General features: G+C 55.5%; 1 protein-coding gene across 1 annotated transcript; it reads left to right on the top strand.

Moving 5' to 3' along the window:
- Positions 1-10,394: 10,394 nt before the first annotated feature.
- Positions 10,395-11,450, top strand: C8Q71DRAFT_857258 (uncharacterized protein; the record flags this gene model as incomplete). The annotated part of the gene is made up of 1 exon (XM_047927391.1): positions 10,395-11,450. A coding segment is annotated over one exon (1,056 nt), but the record flags the coding sequence as incomplete, so codon positions are not given.
- Between the last annotated feature and the right edge of the window lie 11 nt (positions 11,451-11,461).

Raw genomic sequence — 11,461 nt, 5'->3', positions numbered from 1 at the left:
ACAGACGATGTGGTAGTTCAGGTAAAAGAGTAGATTACTTCCCAATTAGGAAGGCAGATGGCTAAGTATGGACAATCTAATCTAATCTACACTATACGGTTCATAATCTTATCTACTAGGGCAGGCATAGTATTGCCTACCCGTCACAGACTCGAGCGAAGACCAGGGTCCTGACACGCGCTATATACTTAATGCAGCCTGGGAGTTGCCTGGGAGAGGCGATACTACGGCCGGCCACTGCCCCCTTTGTTTAAATCGTTGGGCAACCACCCACACGTGGAGCGCCGCGGCGGCACGGGGTATGCCCCACGATTGGTAATCAAACGCCACCGAGCGGTGTCATGCCCCAAAAGGAAAGGGACAAGAGGCAGTACTCACTTTGAACAAAGAACTTCACGAACTTCACGCGAAAGCGGTCGGTGGTGGAGGAGAGAGAAAGAAGTGCGTGCGGTCCGAGCGCGGAAATAGCGATGAATGGAAGCCCGCAATCACCTGACATTAGGTACGTAAGGGCGGAAAAGACGGACACCATCGCACGAAGGGCGTCATAGAGCCCTCCTTGACTTTCGGCGAGTCCTGTGTGCCACTGCTAGTTACAGAATACTCATAATTGTGTGTAAAAATCTTGCACTGATAATATAAAGCATTAGGGGTGATGGATATGATACAATGTCCGGTGGTGGAGGAGGTAGAGGTGAAATCAAGAGGAGAGTACCGTCCCGAGGAAGATGGAGGAGTGAACTTGCCTGCGATCACCTGACAAGAACAGGAGAGCCGAGGAGTCCGACAGAGTCGAACACGACGGGCGTCGCGCGCAGTATACAACCTTCCGCTTCCGCGACAACAGTGAGTTTTGCGTGCCGCTACTGGTTATCAATACTCATAGCTTTTATAGAGATGGTAAAGAGGTCTTTAGAAGACATCCTCGGGACCACTTGCGCCGCCTGCAACCACACATTCAAAACCGTACAAGGCCTTACCTCGCACCAGTCAACAAGCCGAAAATGTGCCTGGTACAAGAAGGGAAAGTTGAAACAGGTCTTTGATTTCGACGATTCGGATTCGGACTCTGAAGAGGATGGAGACGACGTCGAAATATCCGGGTACAGTGAACCTGGTTTCAATAGGTACGTTAAGGTCTGCAATTGGTCCGTCAGCTTTCTCACTATTCCAACTTGCAGTACTGGCAGCGGTGCTTCCTCTAGCGTCTTGGCAAGCCGACGTTCCACGAGCCCGGGGCGCAATGTTCCTGACCAGGAAGACGATGACCTGGGCTCTGTCTTTGACTTCATCGGTATCTCAGCCCCTCAACCAGCGGCTGCAGGTGAAAACAACGCGGAGGCCGGTCCTTCATCTAGGCCACTGAGAAGGACTGCAATTGCGCTGGATGACGATGAAGACACACGAGTTGAGGAGGTGGATGAAGAAGCGGCGAGAGTGCTCCGCATGGTTGAAGACGCGGGTGACGTGTGGAGCAGGGGCGGAAGTGCCAAAAAGAGGCGTACAGAAACTGCAGAGGATGAAGGTGAGTACGACGCGGTAGATCAATGGATTCTTGTAACGCATCTGTGCAGATAGAGACTTGGAACATGCCGGTGATGACAATCCCTGGGATCCTTTCAACTCAGAGATGGATTGGAAATTTGCATCGTGGGCCATCCAGGAGGGCCTCACGCAAACTTCCATTGACAAAGTTCTTGAGATTCCCGGTGTGCGTATACTTCTTTCTCTTCCCTTCGGCTCCTTGATTCAAGCCACCGCAGTTCCGGGACAGACTCGGCCTTTCCTATCACAATTCATACACACTTCTTCAACGAGTCGACTCTCTTCCAGAACGCGCGGAGTGGAAAGAGCGTTGGCTAACGTTCAAGGACCGGCCAAACGAGAAGCATCTTGTCCAGTACCGCGACATCATCGAGGCCATACGAACCCTCCTCGGTAACCCCGAGCATGCTGACCGTATAGTCTACCGACCGCGCCGCATATTCACTGACGCGTCTCGCACCAGCCGCATCTACCATGAGATGTGGACAGGGCGGTGGTGGCATGCCATTCAGGTGAGTTTGTCAATATTTTTCCAGTGTATCCGGCCTTGACGTTCCACTCAGAGTCTCTTACCAGTGGGTGCAGCAGTGGCCCCGGTGATAATTGCAACAGACAAGACTCAGTTGACGCGGTTCTCCGGGAGCAAGGCCGCGTATCCAGTGTACATGACCCTAGGCAACATCCCTCGCGCCCTTCGCCGCAAACCTTCCGAACACGCCTGCATCCTTATTGGTTACCTGTCTGTCGACAAGGTCAGTTCTGATGGAATCACGCAGCGCAAGCAGCGTGCCCTCATGCAGCAACTATTCCACTCGTCCGTTCGCGTCATCCTCGAACCTTTGATTGAGGCCGGCAAGAATGGGATCGACGTGACTGGAGGCGACGGCGCCGTCCGCAGAGTCCACCCCATCCTCGCCACGTATGTCGCAGACTTTCCCGAGCAGTGCCTTGTTACCTGCACGAAGTACGGAACGTGCCCCAAGTGCCGACTACCCGAGGCTGATCTCGACGCTGCTTCCCCAGGAGTGCCAAGGAGCGCGCTTTGGACTCTGGACGTTCTACGCCTTGCAAGGAAGAAAAGCGGCGGAAACACCAACTCAGCAACGTACGCGAGGGCGTGTACCAGTCTCGACGTCTCCGGATACGTCATACGCCCTTTCTGGAGCGATCTCCCCTTCACCGACATCCACTCGTGCATCACGCCCGACATTCTCCACCAGCTCTACCAAGGCGTGTTGAAGCACATCGTCGAGTGGTGCAGCGACCTCATCGACGAGAACGAACTGGACCGTCGAATTCGCACCCTTCCCCCCGCATTCGGGACTCGTCACTTTGCTAACGGGATCACTTCTCTGTCCCAAGTATCCGGTATGGAGTCCAAGCAGATCGCACGCATCCTGCTGGGATGCTTGGTCGGCAAGATTCCTCAGAACGTCATGCTTGCGTTCAGATCTCTACTCGACTTCATCTATCTCGCGCAATACACCACCCACGATGACTCCACCCTTCAGTACATGGAAGACGCCCTCAAAATCTATCACAAGAACAAACAAGCTCTGGTCAATCTTGGCGTGCGCGAACACATGAAGATCCCGAAGTTCCACTCCCTCCTCCACTACGTCGAATCAATCCGGTTGCTTGGCGCAACAGACAACTACAACACGGAAGCCTTCGAACGTCTTCATATCGACTATGCCAAGAACGGCTGGAGGGCGTCGAACCATCGCGACGCGCGTCCTCAGATGGTCCGATGGCTAGCACGCCAGGAGAAGATGATCATGCTCAGCTCTACCATTCGCAGGAAGCTACAGATCGACGAGGATCCGGACGAGGACGCTGCCTTTGCGTCTGAAGACCCGGACCTTTCGACCAAGCGCCACACCCAGATCAAGCTGCCAAAGAATCCAAGCGTACCGCTCCAGTCCATCAAGCTCGTCGAAGAACGTCACAATGCACCCGGTTTTACACACGCACTCCTCCAGCATATCTATACCCTCAAACTCGGTCGACGCCTCACTCCGACTGAGCTTCAGACCGCGTCGTCCAACTTGCCGTTCAATCGCGTCGACGTTTTCCACGGATTCAAGTTCGCTCCCCAGCCATTGACTGACGACAAGAACGAGACCGACGTGGTGAAGGCGCATCCAGCATGCGCCAAACAGCCTGCCCGGTTTGATACAGCAGTCATCCTGCAGGAGAGTGATGCAGAGACGACCGGCCTCCAAGGTATGTCACCGACTCGCGTTCAAATGAATATCTGTTTACTCAAAGACGCATGTCGCTCAGGAACAAGAATAGGACGAGTCAAGGTCATCTTCAGACTCCCGCAGCGCATACATGATCCGCGGACCAGCGTTGCCTTGCCTGCGCCTGCGTCCTGGCCAGATCAAGGGCCACTAGCGTATGTGGAATGGTACTCCAAGCTCGCACGTACAGCCGACCCAGTCCATATGATGTATGCGGTCAACAAACCCGCTCTCAGGGCCAACGGACATCCCCAAGGAGAGATAATACCTCTCAGCATGATACGGCAGTCTTGCCAACTGATTCCCAAGTTCCCCGGATCAGTGGGAGATTCTCCTGAGCATCTGTTACGGAACGGTTAGTCCTTTCCAATCTCATCAGTACGATCAGCATCATTCGTATCATCCTCATCACCCCGGACGGTGATTATCTATCTCGGGCGGCCATCTGTAGCCGTGGCCCGCCATCTGTACCATACGCTACCGGACACTGCCCCGGTGATCTGCTTACGTATCTATCCGTGCTGATCGCACTATCTCCTGTATTTAAACTCATTGTACAGTAGCGGTCGAACTTCACGTTCGACCTGGTTAACTCTTGAATCCTATCTCCTTCGCTTGCCCACTTCCCCTACGCCCTAGCGGCAGGTGACGACCAAGCTCGGACAGGCCCGACCGACCAGGAGCCTTTGAGGAAGCCAGCACGGCTAGTCCTCTCGAACGCCCCGACGGATCCAGACTCTAGACGAGAGTAAGCCCTTGTTAAAGGCAGCGTCTTCAGTAGAAGTTTGCTCTCGTATTGGCTATCGCCTTCATCATTGTCCCGCTCCTACCCGTCGCGTAACATTAGGTCGAACGTACCCTCTGCCACCATTCCTCTGGTGTAGCTATCCCATCTCAAGACCTCGAGCGTCATTCCGCTATCCAATTGCTTAGGGTGAACAACGCCGCTCGACGATAGGTCGATAGTTTCGCCAAGGTGGATACCTCGGACCTTCGCCAAATCGAACCCAGTATCTACGGACTGCCTGCGCTAAAAGGCACCCTCCTCTGGGATCCTACCCTCCGAGTATTCTACATCGACCACGAACCCTCTCCCCTTGGGATCCGCCCACGGCAGGACGAGAAGAACGAGTGGCACTGGTACCACTTCCACAAGGACGTTCCGCAGAAAGATTACCCATCCCTCACTGCAGCTGTCCTCGACGAACTCCGGTTTGCTAAAGCCAAAGCGAACCTTCCGAAGCCCGAACCGAAAGCGACCGCATCGCTCCTCCGATCAATCTCCCAACAGTCTAAGGAGATTGAAGCCGACGAATCGGACGAAGCCGACGAGTCCGACGAATCCGGCGAACCCGAGATCCCTGTGACCTCTGGATCAGCACCCCAGATCGTGCTTGAGCAGGCGCAGCATCAGACCCACACCGAAACCGACATCAGCCCCGAGATTGATCGCTATCTGAACCCCGAGATGACGGAATCAACGACCCAAGCACAGCTTCAGCAGCTGTACAATCTGATTGCCGAGAAGGACCAGCGCATTGCGGCGCTGGAAGCCCGCTCAGGTGGCAGCGACGCCCGCGCCGCCGTTACCGAGAAGGTCAAAGTGAAAGAGCCAGGGAGATTCAAAGGAGATCCGGCTAAGCTTGAGACCTTCCTCTATGACATCGACAACTACCTCGTCGCCGCAGGATACGAGAAAGTCCCCGACTCGCAGAAGATCGCCCTCCTCCTCTCTTACCTTGATCGTGAATCGACACAGACAGCCAACTGGCTCCTCCTCCACCAGACTCTCGACACACAGGCCACGGCTGAAGGGAAACGACGGTTTAACACCTATGACGAGTTGAAGAAGGAGCTTCGTAAAGCCTTCCCAATTCACCGTGCCCAAGACCAGGCCACGTCGACATTGCGTGCCCTCAAACAAGGAAAGATGGGCACTAACGACTATCTTAACCTCCTAATCACTCTCCTCGCTCGTGCGGGTGTCACAGAAGAGCGCAACAAGATCTACGAGTTAAAGAACACCATTCGACCCGAGCTCTGGAGGTCGATTTCCAGCCACTACCCACCTCCCTCAAACTTTGATGGGTACGTCGAGATGGCTCGCAATCTCTCGGCGCAGCACCAGCCTGACCGCGTCCTTACCAACCCCTATGGACGCGTTGACGAGCCGATGGACATCGACCGGATGACACAGGAGGAACGGATGCGCCACATCCGCGATGGACTCTGTTTCATATGCCACAAACCCGGACACCGCGGGCGTGAATGCACGGACAGTCCACGCCGTGGAGGAGGCTTTGGCCGAGGTCGAGGCAGACCGCAACAACAGCCACAGAAGACCACTCGAGTCCGAGTCGTCGAAGACTGGGGCTCGATGACGGAGGAAGAACGCGCGGAGGTGCTCCCAGAACTGTTGAAGGGTTTTCAGTAAGGTCCTCTGCCTTGACGTCAGAAGGACCCTTGTATGTCTCGCACGTATCCAACGACAGCAATCGATCGCTATTTATTCCGATTACTGTGCGAGGCTCGAAAATCGTCAACACTAAGGCCCTCATCGACAGTGGAGCACAATCCACGTTCATCCACCCTCGCATGCTTGTACGCTCAGGGATAATCCCCGAGAAGCTGGACGCCCAGATACGAGTGTTCAACGTCGACGGCACTCCCAACAGAGAAGGAACGATCACGCATCGTGTCCAACTCATCTACGACTGGGCTGGAACACGACGCCATATCCCAGCCTACGTTTGTAGCATCGGCAAGCAGGACGTACTATTTGGGTGGAACTGGCTGCAGCAGCTGAACCCCACTATTGACTGGGTGAAGCGCGAAGTGTCAGAACCGATCCCCGAGACTAGAACCAAGCCTGGGTTTGCATCTCTACGAACCACCGTTGAGGAAGTAGCCGACGAGGAGATAGTCGAGCTGGACCGCCTCACGACCACGGACGAACCAATCCTAATGGAACGGCACCAAGAGAGATTCACCTCACTTCCCACTCAGCTGGAGGAAGGGGAGGAAGACTACCACGAGGAAGCACACGAAGAAATGATTGCACGTATGACTTCCGACCTTGAACGAGACGAGATGCTGTTCTCGTACGACCCCCAGAACCCGTTCCTGATGTCCCTGAGCTGGCCAGAGGCCCCGCTTACCAGGGAATTTGACGACGATACCACTATATGGTCCCGTGGAGCTCCTGTCGAACCAACTATGGATCGCTTCAAGCGAACCACCAAGGGCAACGTGGCTCCGGCAATCCCATCGTTGGGGAAGCTGACGAGTGCAACACAGATGGCTGCAGCAAAGGCCTCTAGTGAGACGCCTAAAACTGTTGAGGAGCTGGTCCCTGCGTACCTCCACGACCTCCTCTCTGTCTTCGACAAGGGCACCGCTTCACGACTACCCCGACACACGGCTTACGACCACGAGATCAACCTGAAGCCCGGTTTTACTGAGATGAAGACCCACGTTTACCCCCTCGACCAGAAGCAACGCGAGGAGCTCGATAAGTTCATCGAGGAAAACGAACGCAAGGGCTACATTCGACCCTCGAAGTCACCCATCGCTGCACCGTTCTTCTTCGTAGCTAAGAAGGACGGCTCGTGGAGACCTTGTCAGGATTACCGAACGCTGAACGAGAACACGGTGAAGGATCGCTACCCGCTCCCTCTCATATCCGACCTCCTGGATAAGTTCAAACACGCAAAGGTCTTCACCAAGATGGATCTGCGTGCAGGATATAACAATGTCCGTATCCGAGAGGGAGACGAATGGAAGGCAGCCTTTGCTGTGCCAGGCACAAACGGGTCTCCACCGCGACTCTATGAACCCACCGTGATGTTCTTTGGTCTATGCAACTCCCCCTCTACGTTCCAACGTATGATGAACGTTATCTTCGATGACATGCTCCGCGAGGGCTGGCTGGTTATATACATGGACGACATCCTGATCTACTCAGCCGATCGACAGGAGCATAAGAAGCGAACACGTATGGTCATCGAGCGACTACGCCAGCACGACCTCTACCTTAAGCCGGAGAAATGCCAGTTTGACGTTGAGGAAGTGGAATTCCTTGGCATAATCATACGACCAGGAAGCATAGGAATGGACCCGGTGAAGATGGAGGGGATCAGTAACTGGCCGGTACCAACCAACGTCAAACAGGTCCGATCGTTCATAGGATTTGCCAACTTCTACCGCAAGTTCATCCATCATTTCTCGGAACGAGCACGACCTTTGGTAGACCTCACGCGCAAAGACGTGCGCTGGCACTGGGACGTAACACAACAAGAGGCATTCTCCGACCTGAAGAACGAATTCATGAAGGCTCCCACCCTCCTGATGCCCGACGACTCGAAACCGTTCGCAATTGAATGCGACTCCTCCAAGTTTGCTACTGGAGGAGTGCTTCTCCAACAGGACGAGAATGGCGATTGGCATCCCTGCTCTTTCATCTCGCAATCACTGAACCCCGCTGAGCGTAACTACAAGATCTACGACCGTGAACTGCTTGCCATTGTACGCGGACTGGAAGCATGGCGCCACTACCTCATTGGTGCCCCCCATGAAGTGCTAATTCGCTCAGACCACAAGAACCTCACGTACTGGAGAACCGCGCGCAAACTGAACCGGCGACAGGCGCGCTGGTCCCTCTTCCTCTCCGAGTTTGACTACAAGCTGGTTCATGTACCCGGGTCCCAGATGACTATAGCCGATGCCCTCTCCCGGCGTGCCGACCATGACGATGGTAGCGATGATAACGACGACATCACAATGTTACCGGACAAAGTCTTTGGACGCGCGCTCACAGTCGACCCAGACGAGATCCACTTCACTAGCGACTACACGACCCTCCTCCCTGGGCACCTGTTCATACGCGCGATAAATGCCGACCTACTCGACGATGTCAAAGCATGCGGAGAGAAGGAACCGCTAGTGAAGGAGGCCATGGATGCCCTACTAGGGCATGGACCCCCACCCGCGAAGATGTCCCTAGCCGATTGGGCAACGGATGGAGAACTTGTCTGGTACCAAGACGCTGTATATGTTCCGCCCGACATGGACCTACGCCGACGGGTCGTCAAACTCTACCATGACCTCCCCTCAGCCGGACACCCAGGCATCCAGAAGACTACTGTACTAGTCAAGCGCGACTTCTGGTGGCCACGAATGGGAGACTTCATTGCGAAGTACGTTAAAGGCTGTGCCACGTGCCAGCAGATGAAGGTCAACACCCACCCGACGTCAATCCCGATTATCCCAATACCGCCCCAGTCGCACGCTACACCGTTCTCTTGCGTAACCATGGACTTCGCCACATCCCTCCCAACCACCCGCAATGGCTTCAATTCCCTATATGTCGTAGTGGACCACGACTCTACGAAGGGGGCAGTTTTTATCCCTTGCAAAGACGACGAGACCACAGAAAGCACCGCAAAACTCTACCATGATAACGTATGGCGACGCTTCGGACTACCGACTCGAATGATCTCCGACCGTGGTCCTCAATTTGCCTCGCAGGTCATGGAAGAACTCTGCTCATTATGTGGTGTGGAACGTGCTCTCTCCACCGCCTATCATCCGCAAACCGATGGACAGACGGAGCGGATGAATCAGGAGTTGGAAACGTACCTGCGGATCTTTGCGGCCAACAACCCGGAACAATGGGACGAGCTTCTTCCGGACGCTGAGTTTGCGCACAACTCTCGGGAACATTCGACAACCAAGGCATCACCCTTCTATCTCATGATGGGATACGAACCTCGCGGCATTCCCCCGATCACGGAGAAATCCACCAACGTAACCGCTCAGAACCGCATGGACTACCTAACACGCGCTCGAGAAGAAGCCTTCTACGCAATGGAAGGGGCCCAACGGGCAGTGGAACGACGAGTCAAGACACACACGCAACCCTTCAGGAAAGGACAGAAGGTATGGCTGGACACAAGGAACCTACGACTCCCAGGCCTGTCCAAGAAGCTCAACCCGAAACGTGAAGGGCCCTTCACCATCAAAGAAGTGATGGGGAAGGCGACGTACCGCCTTGATCTGCCAAAGACGTGGAGGCGAGTCCACCCTGTCTTCTACGCAGCATTGCTAACTCCATTCGTCGAAACCTCCGAGCACGGCCCCAATTATCTCCGTCCTCCCCCTGATGATGCGGAAGATGGAGCGAGATGGGAAGTGGAGGCGATACTCCGCCATAAGGGTACGGGATCACGCCGGAGATATCTCATCAAATGGAGAGGGTACCCTACTGCGGAAGCAACATGGGAACCGGAAAGTTCCTTGGAAGGAGGCGGAGACGAGATCCTCTCGGAGTATAAGGAGTTGCACCAACTCTCCTAACCTCTCAGGCAGCGCACCCTCCCTCCTTTCGCCCATCCTGGATTCCGCAACCTCCGACTTCGCCCCCGACGTGCCCTCAATCTACTACACCGGCGATCCATACGAGCAGTACTACGCTAAGTGGACTGCCGCTGTCCCCGAATTCGCCTACACCGCGCTCCCACGTCGAGAACGAATCCTTGCCTCTCCTTACTACTCCTACTGCACCGTTTGCAAATGTCGCGTCAAGACCGAAGGCCACGAGTCCCGATGCCGACCACCTCATCGAGGGCCACTCCCGACATCTGGACTCCCACCGAATCCGCCTTCCCCTTCCTCCCAGAAGCAGGATCAGTGGCCCCACTCGTGGTCGACTGGGGAATCCTATCCACCCTCGTCAACCGTCCCTACGATTGTTTCTCCCTCGTCGCCAAACTCCCGCACAACCAAGTCACGCTCGAGCGTAAGACCGGTGACTTCCGCGCCATCTCCCACTTTCTGGAAACGTATCGTGAACTCGCCGTCAGGCAGTCGCTGCTGGAGGACCAAATCCGCGTCCTCACCGAGTATCGCGATGACGCCCTCGAGAAATGCCGCGATGCCCTCGAGTACCTCGACGACTGCTCCCTCGTCGTCTCAAAACTCCGAGAGGCGCGCCAAGCGGCAGTCGGGACCAAGTACCCGGAAGGAACCACCTTCCCCACATCGCTCGTGAAGAGACCCCTGGACACACTTTCCTTCGACGTCCTCCGCACTATCACCATGACCACGGCCTGTTTCCTCTGTACGACGGACGACGTCCTGCACACATCTCACGACCTCGTCGACTGCGACAAGTACGTCTGCCCTAGCTGCGCCACTCCTCACCCTGGTCACATCCACTCTGCGTGCCCCGCACGATCTCGCCGACGTGCCGACCCGGAGTACAAGGACCTCCTTGGGGTGGTTCGTGCCCTCTCTCCTTCTTCAGATCACCTGGCACTCCTTTCCTCTGTCGCCGAGATTTGCGATGCCGTCGCGGCCGCCACTACCTACAGACCAGAGGGGAGGACTGGAAACCCTATCTTCGTCGACGAGACCCCCATCCCCAGCTGGCCCGAGTATCATGTTGTTCGGGGTGGACGAATCGACGGGGTCTACAAGGACCCCAAGGAGGCACGTCGTATGGTGGTGTCACGCCCTGCTGGGCGAATCTATTCCGTTCCCAACTACCAAACCGCCCTCGACCAGCTGGATGGCGTAACCCGTTTCCGCAACTGCGTCCTCGAGGGGGCTCGCTCGCCCCACCTGGCTTTACCTGAGCTCATGACGGAAGCCCGCACGTTTGTGGAGAGCTA

This window comes from Rhodofomes roseus, assembly GCF_022264815.1.
Source record: "Rhodofomes roseus strain CIRM-BRFM 1785 chromosome Unknown C8Q71scaffold_9, whole genome shotgun sequence".
In the NCBI taxonomy this organism is placed as follows: Eukaryota; Fungi; Basidiomycota; class Agaricomycetes; order Polyporales; family Fomitopsidaceae; genus Rhodofomes; species Rhodofomes roseus.
Note: the sequence above shows the minus strand (reverse complement) of the source record. Positions and strands in the feature narration are given on the sequence as shown.